Source organism: Mangifera indica, chromosome 11 (genome assembly GCF_011075055.1).
Source record: "Mangifera indica cultivar Alphonso chromosome 11, CATAS_Mindica_2.1, whole genome shotgun sequence".
Lineage (NCBI taxonomy): Eukaryota > Viridiplantae > Streptophyta > Magnoliopsida > Sapindales > Anacardiaceae > Mangifera > Mangifera indica.
This window is the reverse complement of record NC_058147.1, coordinates 12198396-12224647: the sequence shown is the minus strand read 5'-3', so window position 1 is coordinate 12224647 and position 26252 is coordinate 12198396. Positions and strand designations below refer to the sequence as shown.

At 33.2% G+C, this 26252-nt stretch overlaps 2 protein-coding genes across 2 annotated transcripts; one reads left to right on the top strand and one right to left on the bottom strand.

Annotated features, from left to right (window-relative positions):
- Positions 1-653: 653 nt before the first annotated feature.
- LOC123230215 (pentatricopeptide repeat-containing protein At1g62720-like) lies at positions 654-11244 on the bottom strand. Its single transcript, XM_044656383.1, has 3 exons — positions 11009-11244; positions 9800-10144; positions 654-700 (listed from the first exon to the last, which is right to left on the bottom strand). Exons 1-3 carry the CDS (start codon positions 11184-11186, stop codon positions 696-698), a joined length of 528 nt encoding a protein of 175 aa, XP_044512318.1. The 5' UTR covers positions 11187-11244; the 3' UTR covers positions 654-695.
- Positions 11245-17683: 6439 nt separating this feature from the next.
- Positions 17684-19212, top strand: LOC123228742 (GDSL esterase/lipase At1g71691-like). The gene is made up of 5 exons (XM_044654203.1): positions 17684-17720; positions 17800-17921; positions 18015-18254; positions 18431-18680; positions 18852-19212. Exons 1-5 carry the CDS (start codon positions 17684-17686, stop codon positions 19085-19087), a joined length of 885 nt encoding a protein of 294 aa, XP_044510138.1. The 3' UTR covers positions 19088-19212.
- Positions 19213-26252: the final 7040 nt, after the last annotated feature.

Below are 26252 nucleotides of genomic sequence, written 5' to 3'. Positions count from 1 at the left end.
ATCCAAGTTCAACTTACAATCAGCTACCACCAACTTCTTACTAGAGACTTCATCAAGGGGATTCATCTCTCCAAAGAAATAAAGATTCCTACTAACATTGATTGGTAAAAACGAACAAATGTAGAGACTATATTTATGTATGTATATTACAAGTAGCACTAAGAGTACACAGATGAGACATTCATGTTCATACCATTTCTCAATAGCATCATTTTGATCAGTGGCCTTAGGTGCTAAACCATCTACAACCGTACGAGCATCTTCGTCAGTATTTTCCTTTGAAAACAAAAATAGGCAACTGCCAGAAACAAAGATGTATACTAATACAGCAACTTGGCAGTCACGCCAAATCAACAGAGATGAAGACAAAATCTATAACTTCAATTATATGACTTCTTCATTAATGGATTCACATAAATACAATCACCACTACAATGTTGGCACACACCTTTACACGGAAACTTTAACGTATGCCAGGGCTCTCTTGATAAGCTACACTCCCCTGGAAAATGCACTTACTCAACAATCAACATCCTGTTGGTCCTTGGGTTGAAAAGGATGGTAGCAAATTCAGGACTTCACGATAATCTTCATGCTTTCCCAGTAAATCTAATATTATTGAACCTATGGATGCATCTGGTTTCACATTTCTCTCTTTCATTTTGTGAAGAAGTTCCACCACTTTTAAAGTCTCATTATTCTGCAAGAAACCAGACATAAGCGTATTGAAAGTGACCAAATTTGGCGCAACACCATTTTGCTCCATATCTGAGAAACATTTACTTGCCATTTCTAACTTTCGTTCCTTACAAAATCCATGTATTATAATGCTATATGTAATAACATCTGGAACAAAGCCATTACTATGTAATCTGTTGAACATTTCCCAAGCAATATTGAGTCTCCCTGTTTTGCACAACCCATTAATGAGACAATTGAAAGTTGTGATGTTAGGTTGAATGTTTCGATTTATTAAAGTATAGAACAGTTGAACAGCCTCCAAAACACAACCATTTTTGCAATAACCATCAATAAGAATACTATACGTAAATAAGTTGGGAGGCAAATTACTAAGTTGCATCTTACCAAATAGCTTTTTTGCATGTCTGACATTACCGTTCCTAAAAAGCCCAGATAGCAAGGTATTATAAGCAAAAACATTTGGCCTAACTCCCTCTGAAGTCATTTCCTCATAAAGATTCAAGGCTTCATCAATTTTTTTATTCTTGCAATACCATTTGATCAGAGTACTGTAGCTAACTACAGTAGGTGTGTATCCCATACTCAACATTGAGGCTAAAAGTTCCTTGGCATCATCAATTTTATTTGTCAAGCATAAACCATCCATCAAAATATTGTAGCTAAAAACATCAGGCTTACACCCCATACTTGCCATGGAATCAAATAGCCTTCTAGCATCATCAATTTGACCTGCCAAGCAATAACCACTCAAAAGTGTGTTATAAGTTCTTGTGTTGGGACAAACACCTTTATTAATCATTAGTTGGAACAACCCATTGGCTTCGTCCATCTTTCCATTGATACAGAGCTTATCAATTACCACGTTAAATGTCACCACATTAGGTTTTACACCTTCCTCCAACATCTCTATAAACAAAGTTTTAGCCTCCTCGCAATTAGATGTATTACACAAACCATAAATTAGAGTGGTGTAAGTAATCACGTTTGGATTAATGCCCTTGGTCTTCATTTCTGAAAACAGTTTCTTCGCCTTCTCTACTAACCCATATTTGCAAAGACCATCAATAATTGTAGTATAGCAAACAATATCAGGCTTACAAATGACACCAAATTCACCATTCCCTTTATTCATTTCTTCAAACAACTGAAGGGCAACAGTGACATTACCAGTTCTACACAACCCAGTAATCAAAGTCCCAACTGTAACCACATCCGGTCTACAACCAACCGAAACCATTTTCCTAAAAAGTTCAATGGCCTTCTTAATCTTGCCCGCCATACAAAGACCATTAATCAGATTGTTAAAAGTAAAAGCGTTTGGGTAAAAACCCCTCCTAAAAATACTCCCAAGAACTACAAAACCATCAGAATCGCGTGCCATTTTGCTTAAGCAATCAATTAAAATATTGAAAATAAAGAAATCCGGCAACAACCCAGCTGAAATGAATCTCGTGTACATCACAAGAAGTTGATCAAAATGTTTTTTTTTAACAAGTGCAGAAAACAAAATACTGAAGGAAGACATAGCAGGAGTTGGGTGCATATGAATCATATAATTGAAGGAATCAAAAGCTTCATCAAGAGAAAAGTTACCTGACCTGCAGTTTACACGAAGGAAATTATAAAGTTGAGAATGGTGCTTAAGAGTGGAGATGTGTTTGGGTGGTGATTTGGTGTGTTGATTTGGGAAAGTGAAGAAAGAATAGATGAAGATGAAAATCTAACATTGAAAGATGATTTTGAAGAAACAAGTGAAGTTTTAAGAAACATTTTCAGAGGACTTTTGAGAATTGGGAAGAAGAGTGTTGAAAAAAAAAAACCCTAAATTTTTTTTTTGAAACAAATCAGGTCGATTCGGGTTTATTAAAGCATGAACTACATCTATAAGACATTTTACGGTCAAACATTTCTTTTTCAATATATAGTTTCTCTTCAAATTTTCATTATTAATTAACAATATATTAATCAAAATTTAACATGTAAACTACCTCACTGTTAATCAAGAATCAAAATTTTTCGATTACATACATTAATTAATAAGGCACTTCATTTTGCATATTCACAATTAGTAATATATTTAAGGGAAAAAGGACTATTTCCCACCCAACTTTTAATCTAAACCCAAAATCATAACTATGACACATAAAAAACCCAAACACCCAGCCATGAACTAATTCCATCTAAATTTTCAGTTAAGGACAGGGGTAAAATCGTTATTTTACCTATAAATCTTAAAACTTTGAAATTGATATCATTTTCTCCCAGGTTTTAAAAACTAACATTTCAATCCATTCTCAAAGTTTGAAAAGTTTAAATTTCACCTCTAAGGTTTGTTTCCTTCTCTAGCCACCATCATTCTGACTGACGACCGATGCTTTTCTTCTTTCTTCCAGATCTGACTATGAAGGACGATGAAGTACAGTCATCTACATCGATGATAAATCATCATCCTTTTTTTTGAGTCTTCCCATTCTGGATGACAAGAGTCATCCTTTGTCAAAGAAAACTTTCGTTTCTTCCTATCATCTACCAGTTCCCTAAGCCACTGAAAATGAAACTTGGAAAGGGGAAAAAAAGTGAATTTTTCAAAGTTTTATTATGATGGGTGAATATGAGTTTTCTAAACTAAGGGGTGAAAATGATATAAATTTTTTAGGTTTTAGGGTTTATGGGTAAAATAATGATTTTACCCTTACTTCTAAGTAAAAATTTGGACGATAGTTAGCCCATAAGTGGATGTTTGAGTTTTTCATCTATCGTGGATATAATTTTGAATTTGGACTAAAACTTGGATAGAAAATTGTCCTTTTCCCTAAATTTAATAAATAAAACTATATGTACAAATAATTTTATTTATTTATTTATTTATATAGAATGATGTGATATTATGTGATTAAATGATTAAATTGTTTATTTTTAATTTTATTTCAACATTATTCAATCAGGAAATGGACAATTTTTCACCAAAGTTTTAGTCGAAATTCAAAATCATATTCATGACAGATATAAAACCCAAATAGCTATTCATAGGCTAACTGTAATCTAAATTTTTAGTTAGAGACATGGGTAAAATCGTTATTTTATCCATAAATCCTAAAACCTAAAAACTTTATATCATTCCACCCTTAGTTTAAAAAACTCACATTTACCCCCATAATTAAACTTTAAAAAATTCACTTTTACCACTTTTGAGGTTTCATCTCTAGTGGCTCAAGAAACTGATTGGAGATCAAGAAGAAGTGTAGGTTTACTCTGGCTACAAAGGATAATGAAAAACGACCCTTCGTTGTCCAAATCTGAACGACAAAGCGTCGTTTAGATCTGTAAGAAGGGACGAAGGACGATGTTTCGTCGTCCTTCGTCTCATTGTCTAGACATGACGAAAGATGATGCTTTGTCATCCTTCGTCTCTTCTTATAGATTTGGATGATGTTTCATTGTCCAGATCTAGATGATAAAGGGTCATCCTTCATAAAAATTATATTATTGATTAATTATATTTTAACCCCATAACTCTAATAAAAAATTTTAATAGAAGTTGAATGATGAATGAGTAATTGAATTTTTAAAACATTGTGAGTGAGAGTTTGATGATGGACTAAATCTTAGGTGGGAATAAGTCTTTTGGCCTTTAATTAATTATGAATAATATTTTACTACTCTCGGTCTCTTAAGGGAAACAGAACAAACAAAGTGAGACAACCTTTAATGTAATCATGCAAACTTCTAATAAATTTTCAATGTGTAAATATAAATAATTGAGAAAAAGAAAGTTAAAAAAAAATTATTGATTCTCAAATATTTAATGGTAATTGGTAAGCACACTTGTTAACAAATAATCATACTTTTCTTAAATTTTCTGCAACGTAGATAAGAAATTTAAAGCATTGCATGAATTTCATCTTTGAGGAAATATAATTTTGATTTTTATTCATTATAAAAAACACCTACAATCTACAAGTCATACTTTGTTTTTTTTCCCTCTTAAACACGCTTTAGCAGTTTTTCCTTTAATTAAAAGACACAAACAAATCATACTATTTAAAAAATTAAAATAAAAAAGAAAATAATGCAAAGTATATCAAGTCTATGGAGGCTTAAGCAATGTAAACACTATGGAGAATGGTGGATGACTTCTACTCAACTTGCATCTAGAATGGTCAACTCATGATGAAGTGACGCCAAAAAAAAAAAAAAGTCATCAAAGAAGAAAAAGAATCAATACCGAAGAAGAACATAAAAAGCCATTGAAAAAGAAGAATCATCCACATGGTGAGATAAAGTGTCACTATACTAGTGAGATATCAATCTTGGGCAGAACAACAATCCAAACTCAAACTAGCTCATATCACATCTACCCTAAACTATGAGAGACCATGGTCTCAATATTGCCAACACCAATCTCGAAAGGCACTCCCCATTCCAACCTTTCTTTCGTTGTCTTTAACTCAATTCTAGTAGATTGTTTCCTTGATTCATCCAAGACAAACTTTAGAATCATACTTGACATGTTACTATACTTAGTGACCACACTCTATAGTCACGTGTAGCTTTCTAAGGTTTAAGACCCAACTTTGCTTCAACTTGGTTCAAAATCATAGGTACACTTGAATATGCAACTCAAAAGACCGAGTTCCACTCGGACATATCTAAACATTGGAATACCTATATTAGGTTGTTGTCAATATGATTTGAAATAAGGTTGGTAACTTGCTTCTTAATATGAAAGGTAAGCTCATGCTCATGAATACTCAAAGTAATAGTTTCAAGACGAAAGGCGATGTTGGTTATGTGTTGTTTGTATGTGAAGACGAATGACGATAAAAATAGAATTCATTGCTCGAAAAATATTAGGTTTAGGATATCTGTTGATTTGACCCACATTTGAGTTCCGAAAAAAATGTCGATAAATATTTGAAATCACAATCTCTAGCCAGAGTATAATATAAGTTATACGAAAGATATTTGTGATGAAGCGTTTTGAACATATCAATTGATGATTTGTATAGAATTGAAATTAGGAGTTTGACGAATCATGAGCCCGAAATTGATTAAGATTAGATGATGGAAAGATCTTATCAACATGAAATGTACGATTGAAGGTATTAGGTTCAATAAAGTGTTTTTTCATCGTATGACACATTGCTAAATGTTTATCATAATTGTTGAGTTTTCATATGTATTTAAGATTGTTCAAAAAAAGACTCATGATTATGTCATAGTGGACGTAAAGGGTCACACTAATAAACTAAACTTTTGAGAGTAAAGAGTATATTATCTGAGATTGGCTAGCACCTTTCGAAGGATACTTATCATTAGTATCATATAAAGTGTTACATAGGTACAAAAGTAACATTTTAAAAGTTAAAATGTTTGTGAAGTAGAATTAGGGTAGCTAAGATATATAATTGATATACATGCATGATTGTAGTTTAAATTAAAATTTTAAAGGACCGATTAATAATTTCATTATTGTTAATTAGCCACCAACATAAAAATGGCTCATTAGTTTATCTTAGATGAACTAAGCTCGTTTGAAACAAACTTTCTATCACAAAAACAACATTCCTTTCCCTTCTCTCTACCCCTCAGGTTTGGGTGTTTTTGGCTTGGAGGTACAACTTTTTTGAGATTTTTTAAAGTGAGAGACTCCTTCCATCATCCTACATCTAAAGCAAAGGAGTAGGTAATCTTCTAACCTTCTCATGTATGTTTCTTTTCATGCTTTGATTCTTGCTTTTATGTATATGCATGCCCATTTCGCTTCATTCTTCTTCCCCATTTATTTCAAAAACTATGTCACTGTTGATCAAGAATTAAAATTTTCTCAACACATACTTTAACAAACACTTCACTTTGCATATTTACAAATAACAATATGTTTAATGAATAAAGCTACATGTACAAACAAATATTATCAACTTATTTTTATAAACTGATGTGACAATTTGTAATTGAATAGTATGATTGCTTATTTTTTTTATCTTATTTTAACATTATCTAATCACATAATGTTATATTAGATTATACAAATAAGTTAATAAAATTTGTTTTTATACATATTATTTTTCATGTTTAATTACTAAAACAATAATGTGTATTTTAAATCTTAGTACATTGACCTTGAAATGGTATTGATGCTAAACACGATTAAAATTCAAAAGATTTTAAAAATATATAGAAGAATTAATTGTTGAAAATATTGTTAGTAACACATCCTTAAACAAATTTAAACTGCAACTTACAAGAAGAAACAAGCCAAAATTATCTAATTTAATTTATTATAAATGTTAAAATATGAATTAATTGTATATTAAAATATTAAAATATCTGAATAATACATAAGTGTATACCTATCCTAAATCTTATATAAAGAAATAAAATTAATATAATTAATATACAATAATGTAAAAAAGGAAAATATATTTTTAGAATATTTGCTAACTTAGGAAATAAAATATTTGGATTATATTTTAATATAGAAAATAATATGTTCGAAATCTATTCAAATATATTATAACTGAAATAATATATTTGAAATATATTCCAACACACCCCTAAAACTTAAGTAAGCAAATAAAATAGAAAATAATATATATTTTAGTTAGGCTTGCTCACACCCTTGCTTTCACATATGAAAAAAGTGAAAAGATGAGTTCATTAGTTTGGGTACATTCACACTTTCACTTAAGTAGAAAGTGAAAAGATGAGTTTTCAGTTCAAATATTGTCACGCTTTCACCTGCATAGAAAGTGAAAAGATGAGTTTGCAAACGTGATGTTTGCTTAATTGAGTTTGCAAACTCATTTTTTCACTTTCCACTTAGGTGAAGGCATGAGAGAACCTAATAAACTCATCTTCCTACTTTTTACACAAATGACGGCATAGATAATGTATTACTATATGATTTGATGATTTTGAATTGAAAATAAAATAATATCCAATTACATAATGATATACCATCTATGTATCCAAATTATATATAAAAATTATGTACGTATAATATTGCTCTTCGTGAAAGGAATACTATTTAATGCTAATTTAATTGGATTACCCTTTTTTTTTTTTTTTTGATAGGTTTATTTGGATTATGTTACTTTTAGGTGTTATATACATTTTAATATCGATTAGTTATTCTCTTCCTTCTCTTTATTTTATATTGCATTTTAGGGTTATTGAGCATCATGTGATTCAAGTGGATGGATTCTGATTTAACCTTGCTACTTTGCTAGTATACTTTGTCGAGATTCCGATGGTGCTCCAGTTAGTGCTCCACCACACTTAAGGGATTTTTATGATTGCCATTAACATAATTAGTGTGAAATGCAACTTTTTCTATTGGTGGATATATGTATAATTGAAGTCATTTTTATTATTTTGTAAATGTGAACTTTATAATTTCTTTTTTATTTTTCTTTTTGCTGTTTGGTGGGAAAAGTTAGTAACTACTTTATAACATCATGCAAAGTGAGAAACTACTTTATAATTTGTTGCACACTAGTGTTGTTGACACCATAATTAATAGTTCCTCATGTACATTTATAATCTAATTGTTGATGATGCTGAGAAGAGAGACTCTAATTTTGACACAAGCCTCAAAGACAAGCCCTATTTTCAGTGCATGAATTAAAGCAGAAGGCTAATTTGTGTTGTGTGATAGCAGTAGTGTTCCACTCGCAATTTGAAACTCCATTCTGCTAGCAAACTTTAAAAGCCCATTTTTGAGATAACTGATCTTAGGTACCAAAAAAAGCAAAGAAATCAAAGGATGCAGAAGAAAATCGCCAAATTAATCAGAAGAATTTGGTTGCCATATAGAATATCCAAAAAGCACCACAACTCTCTTAATCACTAACCAGACTTGAATCTGTGTACTTGTTTGGCAGTTACTATTAAGAATAATTATTCCACGTAAACAATAAATCGAGAAATAAATGTATCGAAACCTCTCAAGGACCCTCTAGTGATGGATCACAAGAGAGATTCCCTTCTACCAGGAAGGTAGTATCATCATCGAAGTTCAACTTAGCATCAGCTACCACCAACTTCTTACTAGAGACTTCATCAAGGGGATTCATCTCTCCAAAGAAATAAAGATTCCTACTAACATTGATTGGTAAAAACGAACAAATGTAGAGACTATATTTATGTATGTATATTACAAGTAGCACTAAGAGTACACAGATTAGACATTCATGTTCATACCATTTCTCAATAGCATCATTTTGATCAGTGGCCTTAGGTGCTAAACCATCTACAACCTTACGACCATCTTCGTCAGTATTTTCCTTTGAAAACAAAAATAGGCAACTGTCAGAAACAAAGATGTATACTAATACAGCAACTTGGTAGTCAAGCCAAATCAACAGAGATGAAGACAAAATCTATAACTTCAATTATATGACTTCTTCATTAATGGATTCACATAAATACAATCACCACTACAATGTTGGCACACACCGTTAGACGGAAACTTTAACGTTTGCCAGGGCTCTCTTGATAAGCTATACTCCCCTGGAAAATGCACTTACTCAACAATCAACATCCTGTTGGTTCTTGGGTTGAAAAGGATGGTAGCAAATTCAGGACTTCACGATAATCTTCATGCTTTCCCAGTAAATCTAATATTATTGAACCTATGGATGCATCTGGTTTCACATTTCTCTCTTTCATTTTGTGAAGAAGTTCCGCCGCTTTTAAAGTCTCATTATTCTGCAAGAAACCAGACATAAGCGTATTGAAGTGACCAAGTCTGGCGCAACACCATTTTGCTCCATATCTGAGAAACATTTACTTGCCATTTCTAACTTTCCTTCCTTACAAAATCCATGCATTATAATGCTATATGTAATAACATCTGGAACAAAGCCATTACTATGTAATCTGTTGAACATTTCCCAAGCAATATTGAGTCTCCCTGTTTTGCACAACCCATTAATGAGACAATTGAAAGTTGTGATGTCAGGTTGAATGTTTCGATTTATTAAAGTATAGAACAGTTCAACAGCCTCCAAAACACAACCATTTTTGCAATAACCATCAATAAGAGTACTATACGTAAATAAGTCGGGAGGCAAATTACTAAGTTGCATCTTACCAAATAGCATTTTTGCATGTCTGACATTACCGTTCCTAAAAAGCCCAGATAGCAAGGTATTATAAGCAAAAACATTTGGCCTAACTCCCTCTGAAGTCATTTCCTCATAAAGATTCAAGGCTTCATCAATTTTTCGATTCTTGCAATACCATTTGATCAGAGTATTGTAGCTAACTACATCAGGTGTGCATCCCATACTCAACATTGAGGCTAAAAGTTCCTTGGCATCATCAATTTTATTTGTCAAGCATAAACCCTCCATCAAAATATTGTAGCTAAAAACATCAGGCTTACACCCCATACTTGCCATGGAATCAAATAGCCTTCTAGCATCATCAATTTGACCTGCCAAGCAAAAACCACTCGAAAGTGTCTTATAAGTTATTGTGTGGGGACAAACACCTCTATTAATCATTAGTTGGAACAAACCATTGGCTTCGTCCATCTTTCCATCGATACAGAGCTTATCAATTACCACGCTAAATGTCACCACATTAGGTTTTACAGCTTCCTCCAACATCTCTATAAACAAAGTTTTAGCCTCCTCCCAATTAGATGTATTACACAAACCATAAATTAGAGTGTTGTAAGTAATCACGTTTGGATTAATGCCCTTGGTCTTCATTTCTGAAAACAGTTTCTTTGCCTTGTCTACTAACCCATATTTGCAGAGACCATCAATAATTGTAGTATAGCAAACAATATTAGGCTTACAAATGACACCAAATTCACCATTCCCGTTATTCATTTCTTCAAACAACTGAAGGGCAACAGTGACATTACCAGTTCTACACAACCCAGTAATCAAAGTCCCAACTGTAACCACATCCGGTCTACAACCAACCGAAACCATTTTCCTAAAAAATTCAATGGCCTTCTTAATCTTGCCCGCCATACAAAGACCATTAATCAGAATGTTAAAAGTAAAAGCGTTTGGGTAAAAACCCCTCCTAAAAATACTCCCAAGAACTACAAAACCATCAGAATCGCGTGCCATTTTGCTTAAGCAATCAATTAAAATATTGAAAATAAAGAAATGCGGCAACAACCCAGCTGAAATGAATCTCGTGTACATCACAAGAAGTTGATCAAAATGTTTTTTCTTAACAAGTGCAGAAAACAAAATACTGAAGGAAGACATAGCAGGAGTTGGGTGCATATGAATCATATAATTGAAGGAATCAAAAGCTTCATCAAGAGAAAAGTTACCTGACCTGCAGTTTACACGAAGGAAATTATAAAGTTGAGAATGGTGCTTAAGAGTGGAGATGTGTTTGGGTGGTGATTTGGTGTGTTGATTTTGGGAAAGTGAAGAAAGAATAGATGAAGATGAAAATCTAACATTGAAAGATGATTTTGAAGAAACAAGTGAAGTTTTAAGAAACATTTTCAGAGGACATTTGAAAAAAAAAACCCTAAATCTTTTTTTGAAACAAATCAGGTCGATTCGGGTTTATCAAAGGGGAAATTATCAAAAATAGCCAAAATACCCTCTCATTAAGCAAAAATACCCAAAATCACTATTTTTAAGCAAAAATATCCGAATTCACTATTCCTAAGCAAAAATGCCCATGACTTTTTCTAAAATACCAAAATTACCTTTCTCGTTATTTATATAAACCCTCCTCACTCACTATGAGGGGTTAAATAAAATTTTATTAAAATTAAGAGATATTTTGATAGTTTACATTATAAGGGCATTTTGATATTTTTTAATTATTTCATAACTTTTTCTAAAATACCAAAATTACCCTTCCCCTTATTTATATAGACCCTCCTCACTCACTAGAAGAGGTTAAATAAAATTTTATTAAAATTATGGGGCAATTTGATAGTTTACATTATAAGGGTATTTTGATATTTCTTTATTATTTCATAAATTTTTCTAAAATATCAAAATTACCCTTCCTTTCATCTATATAAACTCTCCTCACTCACTTTTATTACATACACCTGTCATATCACTCAAACGCTCACTCTCATTTTCATTTTTATTCAAGATCAATTAGTGGGGATTCGTTCGGACCGAAGAAGTTCGTATTTTTGAATTCAATTTGAAAAAAGACTATTCATCAAAAAAAGGTATTTATACCAATCTTACCTAAAACTTAATTTTATTTGTTAAGTTAGTTTTTATGTTGTAATATAGGGGTTAAATGCAATGTTTGACAAATATGGGGGTTAAATGTAATTCTAGATAAATATGGGAGGTTTTTGGGTATTTTACATACATTAATTAATAAGGCACTTCATTTTGCATATTCACAATTAGTAATATATTTAAGGGAAAAAGGACTATTTTCCACCCAACTTTTAGTCTAATCTCAAAATCATAACTATGACACATAGAAAACCCAAACACCCACCCATGAACTAATTCCATCCAAATTTTCAGTTAAGGACAAGGGTAAAATCGTTATTTTACCTAAAATCTTAAAACTTTGAAATTGATATCATATTTCCCCCAGGTTTTAAAAACTAACATTTGAATCTATTCTCAAAGTTTGAAAAGTTTAAATTTCACCTCTAAAGTTTGTTTCCTTCTCCAGCCACTATCATTCTAATTGACAATTGATGCTTTTCATCTTTTTTCTAGATTTGACTATGAAGGACGATGAAGTACAGTCATCTAGACTCGATGATAAAACATCATCCTTCTTTTTGAGTCTTCCCATTCTGGATGACAAGAGTCATCCTTTGTCAAAGAAAACTTTTGTTTCTTCCCATCATCTACTAGTTCCCTAAGCCACCGAGAATGAAACCTGGAAAGGGGGAAAAAGTGAATTTTTCAAAGTTTAATCATGGCGGGTGAATGTGAGTTTTCTAAACTAAGGGGTGAAAATGATATAAATCTTTTAGGTTTTAGGGTTTATGGGTAAAATAATGATTTTACCCTTACTTCTAAGTAAAAATTTGGACGATAGTTCACCCATGAGTGGATGTTTAAGTTTTTCATCTATCGTGGATATAATTTTGAATTTGGACTGAAACTTGGGTGGAAAATTGTCCTTTTCCCTATATTTAATAAATAAAACTCTATGTACAAATAATTTTATTAATTTATTTATATATAATGATGTGATGTTATGTGATTAAATGATTAAATTGTTTATTTTTTATTTTATTTCAACATTATTCAATCAGGAAAAGGACAATTTTCCACCAAAGTTTTAGTCGAAATTCAAAATCATATTCATGGTAGATATAAAATCCAAATAGCTATTCATAGGCTAACTATAATCTAAATTTTTAGTTAGAGATAGGGGTAAAATTGTTATTTTATCCATAATCCTAAAACCTAAAAACTTTATATCATTCCGCCCTCAATTTAAAAAACTCACATTTACCCCCATGATTAAACTTTAAAAAATTCACTTTTCCCCCTTTTGAGGTTTAATCTCTAGTGGCTCAGGAAACCAACTGAAGATCAAGAAGAAGTGTAGCTTTTCTCTGACTACAAAGGATAATGAAAAACGACCCTTCATTGTCCAGATCTGAATGATGAAGCGTCGTTTAGATTTATAAGAAGAGACGAAGGATGATGCTTCGTCGTCCTTCGTCTTATTGTCTAGACATGACGAAAGATGATGCTTTGTCATCCTTCGTCTCTTCTTATAGATCTGGACGATGTTTTATTGTCCAGATCTAGATGATAAAAGGTCATCCTTCATAAAAATTATATTATTGATTAATTATATTTTAACCTCATAACTCTAATAAAAAATTTTAATAGAAGTTGAATGATGAATGAGTATTTGAATTTTTAAAGCATTGTGAGTGAGAGTTTGAGGATGGACTAAATCTTAGGTGGGAATAAGTCTTTTGGCCTTTAATTTATTATGAATAATATTTTACTTTCTCTCGGTTTCTTAATGGAAACAGAACAAACAAAGTGAGACAACCTTTAATGTAATCATGCAAACTTCTAATAAATTTTCAATGTGTAAATATAAATAATTGAGAAAAAGAAAGTTAAAAAAAAATTATTGATTCTCAAATATTTAATGGTAATTGGTAAGCACAGTTGTTAACAAATAATCATACTTTTCTTAAATTTTCTGCCACATAGGTAAGAAAATTAAAGCATTGCATGAATTTCATCTTTGAGGAAATATAATTTTGATTTTTATTCATTATAAAAAACACCTACAATTTACAAGTCATACTTTGTTTTTTTCCCTCTTAAACACGCTATAGCAGTTTTTCCTTTAATTAAAAGACACAAACAAATCATACTATTTAAAAAATTAAAATAAAAAAGAAAATAATGCAAAGTATATCAAGTCTATGGAGGCTTAAGCAATGGAAACACTATGGAGAAGGGTGGATGACTTGTGCTCAACTTGCATCTAGAATGGTCAACTCATGATCAAGTGACGCCAAAAGAAAAAGAATCAATACCGAAGAAGAACATAAAAAGCCATTGAAGAAGAAGAATCATCCACATGGTGAGATAAAGTGTCACTATACTAGTGAGATATCAATCTTGGGTAGAACAACAATCCAAACTCAAACAGCTCACATCACATCCACCCTAAACTACGAGAGACCATGGTCTCAATACTACCAACGCCAATCTCGAAAGGCACTCCCCATTCCAACCTTTCTTTCATTGTCTTTAACTCAATTCTAGTAGATTGTTTCCTTCATTCATCCAAGACAAACTTTAGAATCATACTTGACATGTTACTATACTTAGTGACCACACTCTATAGTCACGTGTAGCTTTCTAAGGTTTAAGACCCAACTTTGCTTCAACTTGGTTCAAAATCTTAGGTACATTAGAATATGCAACTCAAAAGACCGAGTTCCAATCTGACATATCTAAACATTGGAATATCTATATTAGGTTGTTGTCAATATGATTTGAAATAAGGTTGGTAACTTGCTTCTTAATATGAAAGGTAAGCTCATGCTCATGAATACTCAAACTAATAGTTTCAAGACGAAAGGCCAAGTTGGTTATGTGTTGTTTGTATGTGAAGACGAATGATGATAAAGATAGAATCCATTGACTCGAAAAATATTAGGTTTAGGATATCTATTGATTTGACCCATATTTGAGTTCCAAAAAAAATGTCGATAAATATTTGAAATCAAAATCTCTAGCCAGAGTAAAATATAAGTTATATGAAAGATATTTGTGATGAAGTGTTTTGAACATACCAATTGATGATTTGTATAGAATTGAAATTAGGACTTTGACGAACCATGGGCCTGAAATTGATCAAGATTAGATGATGGAAAGATCTTCTCTACATGAAATGTATGATTCAAGGTATTAGGTTCAATAAAGTGTTTTTTCATCGTAGTTTAGGGGCTATGACACATTGCTAAATGTTTATCATAATCGTTGAGTTTTCATATGTATTTCAGATTGTTCTAAAAAAGACTTATGATTATGTCATAGTGAACCTAAAGGGTCAAACTAATAAACCAAGGTTTTGAGAGTAAGGAGTATATTATCTGAGACTGGCTAGCACCTTTCGAAGGATAATTAACATTAGTATCATATAAAGTGTTGCATAGGTACAAAAGTAACATTTTAAAAGTTAAAATGTTTGTGAAGCAGAATTAGGGTAGCTAAGATATATAATTGATATGCATGCATGATTGTAGTTTAAATTAAAAATTTAAAGGACCGATTAGTAATTTCATTATTGTTAATTAGCCACCAACATAAAAATGGCTCATTAGTTTATCTTAGATGAACTAAGCTCGTTCGAAACAAACTTTCTATCACAAAAACAACATTCCTTTCCCTTCTCTCTACCCCTCGGGTTTGGGTGTTTTTGGCTTGGAGGTGCAACTTTTTTGAGATTTTTTAAAGTGAGAGACTCCTTCCATCATCCTACATCTAAAGCAAAGGAGTAGGTAATCTTCTAACCTTCTCATGTATGTTTCTTTTCATGCTTTGATTCTTGCTTTTATGTATATGCATGGCCATTTTGCTTCATTCTTCTTCCCCATTTATTTCAAAAACTATGTCACTACTGATCAAGAATTAAAATTTTCTCATCACCTACATTAACAAACACTTCACTTTGCATATTTACAAATAACAATATATTTAATGAATAAAGCTACATGTACAAACAAAAATTTTCAACTTATTTTTATAAACTGATGTGATAATTTGTAATTGAATAATATGATTGCTTATTTTTTTATCTTATTTTAACATTATCTAATCACATATTGTTATATTAGATTATACAAATAAGTTAATAAAATTTGTTTTTATACATATTATTTTTCATGTTTAATTACTAAAACAATAATGTGTTTTTTAAATCTTCGTACATTGACCTTGAAATGGTATTGATACTAAACATGGTTAAAATTCAAAAATTTTTAAAAATATATAGAAGAATTAATTGTTGAAAATATTGTTAGTAACACATCCTTAAACAAATTTAAACTGCAACTTACAAGAAGAAACAAGCCAAAATTATCTAATTTAATTTATTATAAATGTTAAAATATGAATTAATTGTATATTAGAATATTAAAATATCTGAATATACATAAGTGTATACCTATCATAAATCTTATATAAAGAAATAATACATAAATGTATACATAATTTTGTGATTATCTGAAACAATAATACTATATGTATATATTTTTTTTTGTATATAATTTATATGCATAGATAATGCATAGATAATGATATGCCATCTATGTATCTAAATTGTGTATAAAAATTATGTACATATAATATTGCTCTTCATGAAAGGAATACTATTTAATGCTAATTTAATTGGTTTACCCTTTATTTTTTTTTTTGATAGGTTTATTTGGATTATGTTACTTTTAAGGTGTTATATACATTTTAATAACGATTAGTTATTCTCTTCTTTCTCTTTATTTTCTATTGCATTTTAGGGTTATTGAGTATCATGTGATTCAAGTGGATGGATTCTGATTTAACCTTGCTACTTTGCTAGTATACTTTGTCGAGATTCTGATGGTTCTCCAGTTAGTGCTCCACCACACTTAAGAGATTTGTATGATTGTCATTAGCATAATTAGTGTGAAATGCAGCCTTTTCTATTGGTCGATATATGAATAATTGAAGGCACTTTTATCATTTTGTGAATGTGAACTTTATAATTTCTTTTTTATTTTTCTTTTTGGTGTTTGGTGGGAAAAGTTAGTAGCTACTTTATAGCATCATGCAAAGTGAGAAACTACTTTATAATTTGTTGCACACTAGTATTGTTGACACCATAATTAATAGTTCCTCATGTACATTTATACTCTAATTGTTGATAATGTTGAGAAGGGAGAACTCTAGTTTTGACATGAGCCTAAAAGACGAGCCCGAAGCCGAGTCATGTGAACTTGAGCAAAGTTTGGTTAGTAGACACGAACTCAAGAGAAGTATGAGCCAATCACAAACTTAATATTAAGAAGTGAGCCAAACTTGAACTCATGTTCCACCGGGCTTGGTGAGCCCGAGCCGAGCTTGAGGCTCAATCTTCTGAAAAAGAGTTGGGCCCTGCTCAAGAGAAGTAAATGTATCGAATCCTCTGAAGGACCCTCTAGTGAGTTGTTTGAAGTATCTATTTTGATATTTATGGGATAAATCGACTATCATTTATTGATATTAATTAATTATCTCTTTCTCTTTCTCTCTTCAGATAATTAGATATTTAGTAATGCTACTAATTATAATTTATTAGTAATACGTACTAAGATTTTTTGAATTATTAGAGAATTCTTGTTTTGTTTGACCAATATCCAACATTTATTACATTTATGAGATCCAATCCAACCCCTTTTAACCTAACATTGTTTTGTCATTTAATCTTATCTATTTTCACATTCTGACTAAATCACGAGGAGTTCAGTTTGACATGCTCTTAATGGCAAAATTAAATGTCTTCATCATCTCTTACTAATTACCAATTTACAGGTATTTTCCTCTTAGTAACTAGGATTAATTATAATAATAACCTCATTTGTTTTAATTGATGTGTTATGCATTTATTCAGCTGTGGAGCTAGGGCTTCCCTTGATCCCTGCATACTCTGAAGCTTCTGGGGATCAAGTTCTTCATGGAGTCAACTATGCTTCTGCCGCTGCTAGCATCCTTGACATCACCGGAAGAAACTTCGTAAGAAAACTTCATTTATGAGGAAGAATTCATATGTAGATAATAGAGGAGTTAAATTTTTATAAAGAGTTTGTCTGTATAATGTTTGATCAGGTGGGTCGTATACCGTTTAGTCAACAAATAAGGAACTTCCAAAATACTCTGGATCAAATTACTGGTAATCTTGGGGCAACTGATTTGTCCAAGGCTATCGCAAGATCTATATTCTTTATAGGGATGGGGAGCAATGACTACTTGAACAACTATCTCATGCCAAATTACAATACCAAGAATGAATATAATGCTCAACAATATGCTGATCTTTTGGTTGAACAATACGCCCGGCAACTCACTGTGAGATCTCTTAGCCTGGTTTACACACCATAAATCTTTACTTTTAAAACTTTTACCAATCTATATCATGTCTTTTTGATTGATTTTGATTCAACTATATATAGTACCCAACTGAGCTTAACTTATTGGTAAAACTGACGAACTTTTTAATCTAATTATGTGCATAACAAATACAGAGCCTGTACAATCTGGGCGCTCGAAAATTTGTACTGGCTGGATTAGGAAGAATGGGCTGCATACCAAGCATCTTGGCTCAAAACCAGCTTGGTACCTGCTCAAAAGAAGTTAACCAGCTTGTTTTACCTTTCAATACAAATGTGAAGACGATGATCAACAATCTTAATGCCAATCTTCCCGGTTCAAAATTCATTTACATCGATATCGCTAGAATGTTTGAAGATCTGTTAGTCAACTACAGATCCTATGGTATGCATACACTACTTCTATACTTAATATTTTATCATTCAATAAAATTATGTATACCTATTTTAAATATACAAAATTACTTTTTCTCGTTTTCTTTAAATCTTCAGCTATTTAAAATGGTGATACAAATTTACTTCTTCCTCACTACTTTGAACTGTTTTATGCACACAGGGTTTAGTGTTATAGATCGAGGATGTTGTGGGATCGGGCGAAACAGAGGACAAATTACATGTCTTCCATTCCAAACACCATGTCCAAACAGAGATCAGTATGTGTTTTGGGATGCATTTCATCCAACAGAAGCTGTCAACATTTTATTTGGAAAGAAGGCCTTCTCGGGCGACTTAAGCATCGTTTATCCCATGAACATACAGCAACTTGCCAATCTTGACATTGGACCCAATTAATAAGAATTTAGAATGAGAGCCATGCCCATGCATGTAGTTGTTTCAGTTTTTAGGGCTTGTTGTAATCAGAGGAAAGTTGGGATTGTGGTTTTTTCTTTCATAATGCAGCAACTTTAATTTGGTTACCCTTGGATGGATTTGTTTCCTTTGTCTTTTAGTATAAACGAATGTTTGGCTCTTAGATTGGACATATCCTTATTCATTTCTGCTGTAGTAGTTTAATATTTTAGGGAATTATGATGTTATGGCTAGCAGCCTTTCATAATTCTATGTATAAAGCTCCACGAAATCTTTACTATTCATAGCGGCATACCTGTACCTGTTGAGTGATGGGTTCCACGTCAAGTTAAAAAGGCCAAATGAACATGTTCCACCCAAGGTGTAATGGCCAAATGACTATGTTCCACCCAAGGTGTAATGAACTTTTTTTCTGATACTTGAAAAATAAATTAAAACATAAGAAAGTAACATAGTCTAAAAACCAACTATAACCTCAGTGTCTGGCTCTTTCTCTCAAAAACACAACTCAAATTAGGTGTCGTTGTTACTATTAAGCCTCAACATTTCTCCAATGGGTTGCTATTGCTTTTCTTTATGTAACTAATTTTCATAGCTATATGTCTCCATTGTTATAGTTAAATAACCAAATTTAAATTTTAATCAACCCTGATTGCATAATTTAATAAATGAATTATTTCAAAATAAAAAAATAAATCGGTAAAAACTTCATTCCACCCGAGATTTCTCACATGTTGTGTGTTTTGACATGTATATGAAAACTATCAATTACCCCCCAACATAAAATATCCATACCCCCATGCAGTACATAATGTAAAATATCTATAGGCCCCCACACATAACACATTATATACCCTATATTTTTAATTAGAGTTAGATTCGAAGCAAGTTTACAAGCTTTATTAATAAAACTTAATGATTAAATGGTTGTGCTGCTGAAATAAATCGAGTTGTTAATGTAATGGTGTCAACTTAATAATTAAATGGTTGTGCTCTTGAAATAAATCGAAGAAGAAAAGTATTGGAATAAATGGTTGTGAATGTAAATGGTATCCATTGTCAAACTTCACTTAACTGAGGAAGAAATACCAAAAAACAAAAAAGGTGGATGCCTTATTAATGTGGTAACAGGTCTGAATCGAGAAAAGCGGCAGAAATCTGTCCTAAGACGGCTGGATTGAGATTGAACCATAAAAAAAAATAGGGTTTTCAGAAAAACCACAAATGCTAGTTTATTGATAAAAATAAGATGATCCCCTTAAAGTAGCCGTAAGAGGCTATTTATACTAAAATTACTTTGCTTATTAAAACAAACCCTAACTTAAATTAAAAGTCACATGCCAGTCACATGAGTGTTTTATTTAAAAAAAAAAAAATAAGTAAATAAATTAGGAAAGGAATGCTCCTGCATCAATCTCCCCGGGTTGGAAAAGAATCTGGCTCGGATGAAGAAGCTTGAATAATCTCAGCATACAGCTCTGGATCAACCCTTTTAAAGTCATCTTCAGCAAGCCATGTGCTTTCACTAGCAGATTTACCTAACCACTTCACCAAAAATCTTCTATATTGATTGCCCCTTCTTGATGTCATTTCTTTGACGTCCAACACATCTTCAACAACATCTGCTTGCACTTTGGGTAGTTGACCAGCTTGCTCAGAAATAGAATCTACCTCCCCATCAAGCCCATCGCAAGAATACAAATCAGAAACATTGAAGATGGGGCTGATATTTAAATCAGATGGTAGCTCAATAACATATGCGTTAGAGCTAATTTTCTTTAGCACTTTACAAGGTCCAAATTTCCTAGACTTAAGCTTGCCATAAGTGCCTCTGGGAAACCTTTCTCGCCATAAGTGCACCAACACCAAGTCACCTTCCTTAAATTCTTGCAACCGTCGATGTTTATTTGCAGCAACAGAATAAGCCTCATTGCTGGCTTTCAAGGCTGATTTCACCTCTTGATGAACCCGCTGGATATGGTCAGCAAAAGCCTCTCCATCATCACTCACCCTAGCCTCCTGTGGCAATGGTACAAAGTTGAGAACATGTTGTGGCTTCAACCCGTGGGCAGCTTCAAATGGCGTCTTCTTTATAGTTCTATTTACTGAATTATTATAAGCAAATTCAGCTTGTGGTATTACGGAATTCCAAGTCTTCACATTGTTCCGAACAAGACATCTTAACATATTACCCAAGCTTCGATTTACGACCTCTGTTTGTCCATCCGTTTGGGGATGACACGTACTAGAATACTTCAATTCAGTCCCAAGTTTCCTCCATAGAGTCCTCCAAAAATGCCCCACAAATCTAACATCTCTATCCGATACAATAGAAGTAGGAACACCATGCAATCGCACTACTTCTTTAAAAAACAATTCAGCAATGTGTGTTGCATCTGAAGTTTTGGAACATGGGATAAAATGGGCCATTTTCGAAAATCGATCCACCATAACAAAAATGGAATCATACCCCTTAGAGGTCTTAGGCAGTCCCAATACAAAATCCATGCTTAAATGGACCCAAGGTGCTTCTGGTTCAGGTAAAGGAGTGTATAGCCCTGTGTTTTGCGAGCTTCCTTTGCCAAACTGGCAAGCTGAACACCGTTTCACCAACCTCTCCACATCCCTTGACATTTTTGGCCAATAATAACGCTCAGCCACCATTGCCAAAGTCTTATCTCGCCCAAAATGTCCCCTTAAACAAGTACCATAGAGCTCTCGAATAATTTGTTCACACAAAGACCCTTCAGGAATGCACAATTGATTACCTTTAAACAAATAGCCATCATGCATTCTGAACGGCAAGGTTGTTGCATTAGTTGAAACTTGCAATTCAGCTATTACACTGCTAAAATATGGATCAACTTTGTATTGTTCTTTCAGCTCTTCAAAACCCACCACTTGAGTACTCATTATGTTCAACAGCAAAGAACGTCTGCTCAACGCATCTACAACAATATTTAACCCACTAGATTTGTACTTCAAGGAATAATTAAATTGATCAAGAAATGCACTCCATCTCACATGTCGATCAAGAAGTTTCTTTTGTGAATTTAAATAACGCAAGGCTTGATGATCAGAATAAACCACAAACTCCCGATAAGCCAAATAATGTTGCCAATGATGTATTGCTCTCACCAGTGCATAAAACTCCAAGTCATAAGTGGAATATCGCCGTTTAGAATCAGATAATTTTTCACTGAAAAACTCTATTGGCTTTCCATCTTGACTCAGAACAGCCCCAATTCCAGCCTGTGATGCATCACATTCCACCACAAATAATTTCTCAAAATCTGGTAGTGCGAGGACTGGCGCTTCTGTCATCATAGTCTTGACACGTTCAAAGGCTTTTTGGGCAGCAGGTGAGCAATCAAAACTATCCTTTCTCAAACATTCAGTTATGGGGCTCATAATGGAGCTGAAATTTTTGATAAATCTTCGATAAAATGAAGCTATTCCATGAAAGCTTCGAATATCCTTGATGGATTGTGGCATTGGCCATTCTGTAATGGCACATATTTTCTCTGAATCTGGTTTTAAACCTGCTGCAGAAACAACAAAGCCAAGAAATACCACTTCGGGCACATAAAAGAACATTTTTTCAAGTTTATGTAAAGCTGCTCTTTATGAAGCACCTCAAAAACTTGACGTACATGCTTTAAATGTTCCTCTTTAGTCTTACTAAAGATCAATATGTCATCAAAATAAACCACAACAAAAGACTTCAAAAAAGGTTTTAGTACCTCTGTCATGACTCGTATAAAAGTGTTGGGCGCATTAGAGAGACCAAAAGGCATTACCAACCATTCATAAAGCCCATCCGGTGTTTTAAAGGTTGTCTTCCACTCATCACCGTTTCTTAATCTGATTTGATGATAGCCACTCTTCAAATCAATTTTAGAAAATACTTTCGAGCCAGATAGTTGATCTAACATATCTTCTAAACGAGGAATAGAGAAACGATATTTAATCGTAATTTTGTTAATTACGCGACTATCCACACACATCCTCCAAGAGCCATCTTTCTTAGGTGCAAGTAAAGCCGGACAAGCACATGGGCTCTTACTCTCTTGCACTAGCCTCTTTCAAAGTAACTCTTCCACTTGTCTTTGTATTTCAGCTCGTTGCATAGGAGGCATTCTATAAGCTGGTTGGTTTAGCAATGGTGCTCCTAGCACCAGGTCGATAGCATGTTGTATGCTCCTCATAGGTGGTAAACCATGCGGCAAGTCTTCTCTAACCAATTCTGCATATTCATTAAGTAGTAATTTTACTTCAGGGGGAAATTGAATTGACTCTTCAACCTTATCACTGTTTACTAACTTGCTAACCAAAGCATACATAACCCCAAGTTCTTGGCTTTCAGCTTCAAACTTCTCAGCAGACAAGTACCCATTCACCTTGCTGTTCATTGGAAGAGTATTTGTTTCCGTAGCTTCTTCCTTAAGAGGGTGCAAAGTGTACCTTTTGTTAGCTTTGTAGGCTTGGTGCGATGTTCCATATCATGGTTATATAACCAAGGTCGACCCAAAAGGATGTGACCAACATCCATAGGAACAACATCACATAAAGCCTCTTCATCTAGACTAGAACCCATGCTAAATTTGACCAAACATCGCTTCGTAACTAGAATCTCATTGCCCTTCTTCAGCCATCTAACTTGATATAGATGTGGATGTTTCTCTATAGGTAGCTTTAATTTCTGTACTGCCTCAGTTGAAATAACATTCTCCATGCTTCCTCCGTCTATAATTAAGTTACACACCTTACCACCACATAGAACACGAGTTCGAAATATGCTGCGTCGCCTCCAATCTTTGCCCTCTTCCGTAGTTGTTGTCGTCATCACTCTTCTAACCACTAAGGACTCCCCTTGAACTGGATGAACATCAATCTCATTCTCTTCATCAATATATTCATCATAAACAGGTTTAACATCCTCAATAGCATCATCAAACTCTGCAAGGTTCACCGTTCGCCGTGGACAAGAATAGGAATAATGTCCCCGTTCTCCACATGTAAAACATGAAGGTTGTGAATTGCTACCTGCCTTGGAACCACCAGAACCAGAATTATTTTGAACCCCATATCGCATAACATTCTTTCCTTTTTCGTTTCTATCCACGTTACTCACACCTCCACCTCTTGCTTTAATGGATGGAACAATCCCTCTGTTATTACGTTGAGCTGCTTGATCGCCCTGAAAAGTTTGATTAATGTTGGGATTGCTTGTTGTTCTGCCCAATAAAGGCCTCCTTGCACCATAGCGCAACACCCTCCTTTCGGCCATTAGAGCATATTGATGAGCATCTTCAAGATTAAACAAGCGAACCACGCCCATTTCATCTCTAATAGTTCTGTTCAACCCTACAAGATAACGTGAAGTCATCTGTTCATTTGTCTCACTTAAACCAACACGAATAGACAAATTGTTAAACTCCGACGTATACTCTTCGACGGACATGCTGTTTTGCTTCAAGGAATGGAATTTCTCATATAATTCCATAGCATAATCAGCTGGCAAAAAATTTTGCCATAACTTTTTCTTCATGTGCTCCCAAGTGCTGATTTTTGCCTTGCCTTGCCTTGCCTTGCCTAGCACGTTGCTCTTCAACTCTTTTCCACCATTGAAGTGCAGTGCCTTTTAATTTGAGCTTAACAAACAACACCTTCCTATTTTCAGCCATTGGTTTCCACTCAAAATATGTTTCCAAACTAGCTTCCCAATCTAAATAGTCTTCGACATGCGTCTTCCCATAAAAATCAGTAACTTCCACCTTGACTCCCCCATCATTCAGATCAAGAGTATGCAATAACCAATCTTCCAATCTGCCTCCCACCAGATTATTTACGGCTCCAGTATCATGAAAAGGGTTTTCATTTTCTACATCATCAAAATATCCTCCAAGCCACCTTCCGGTATGTCAAAGGGGTCACGGTAATCTTCCGAAGTCTCCATACGAGCTACTGTAGGTTCTTGCCGCTGCAAAGCTTGTACAACCCGCAACAAATCTTCAATCATACGACGCATCTCAGCAAGCTCTGTTTGTTGTACTTGATTTCCTCTCCCACGACCTCTACCACGTCCAACCATTGTGAAGGAAACAAATAGAAACCCTGAACGGCTAAGGACCTCAACAAGCTCTGTTGGCTCTGATACCAATTAATGTGGTAACGGGTCTGAATCGAGAAAAGCGGCAGAAATCTGTCCTGAGACGGCTGGATTGAGATTGAACCATAAAAAAAAATAGGGTTTTCAGAAAAACCACAAATGCTAGTTTATTGATAAAAATAAGATGATCCCCTTAAAGTAGCCGTAAGAGGCTATTTATACTAAAATTACTTTGCTTATTAAAACAAACCCTAACTTAAATTAAAAGTCACATGCCAGTCACATGAGTGTTTTATTTAAAAAAAATAAATAAGTAAATAAATTAGGAAAGGAATGCTCCTGCATCATTTATGGTTCACTGACAATGGAAACTAAGGGTGGTTCTAGTTTAGTTCATTAGAGTTAACATAGTAAGATGCAACTTTTCTATTTGTGAAAAGTAGAGCCAAGAAACAAGAAAACATACGTTGTTAGTGGTGTTACGAGCTCCAATGTCCAACTTGGATGAATTAGAAATAGTTTAGAACTGTTGGAATCATAGGGACAAAGATTAATTTCATTGGATTATGTTTTTTTCTTATTTTTTTAATAGGTTTATTTGGATTATGTTACCTTTAGGTGTTATATATATTTTAATAACGTTTTGTTGTTCTCTTCTTTCGCTTTATTTTCTACTGCGTTTCAGGGTTATGGAGTATCGTGTTATTCAAGTGAATGGATTCTGATTTAACCTTGCTACTTTGCTAGTATACTTTGTCGAGATTCTGATGGTGCTCTAGTTAGTGCTCCACCACTTAAGGGATTTGTATGCATCTTAAATTTTATGATTGCCATTAACATAATTAGTGTGAAATGTGGCTTTTTCTATTGGTGGATATATGTATAATTGAAGTCATTTTTATTATTTTGGAAATGTGAACTTTATAATTTCTTTTTTATTTTTCTTTTTGGTGTTTGGTGGGAAAAGTTAGTAACTACTTTATAACATCATGCAAAGTGAGAAACTACTTTATAATTTGTTGCACACAAGTGTTG

Bases quoted from the DNA above. Each gene is read 5' to 3' on its own strand.
- LOC123230215 (XM_044656383.1), bottom strand. From the start codon at position 11,186: ATGTTTCTTAAAACTTCACTTGTTTCTTCAAAATCATCTTTCAATGTT. The intron at 10,145-11,008 runs GTAACTTTTCTC...TTTGCTTGGCAG, and splicing joins TCGTGTAAACTGCAGGTCAG to GTCAAATTGATGATGCTAGA.
- LOC123228742 (XM_044654203.1), top strand. From the start codon at position 17,684: ATGTCTTCATCATCTCTTACTAATTACCAATTTACAG. The intron at 17,721-17,799 runs GTATTTTCCTCT...GCATTTATTCAG, and splicing joins TACTAATTACCAATTTACAG to CTGTGGAGCTAGGGCTTCCC. The intron at 18,681-18,851 runs GTATGCATACAC...TTATGCACACAG, and splicing joins AGTCAACTACAGATCCTATG to GGTTTAGTGTTATAGATCGA.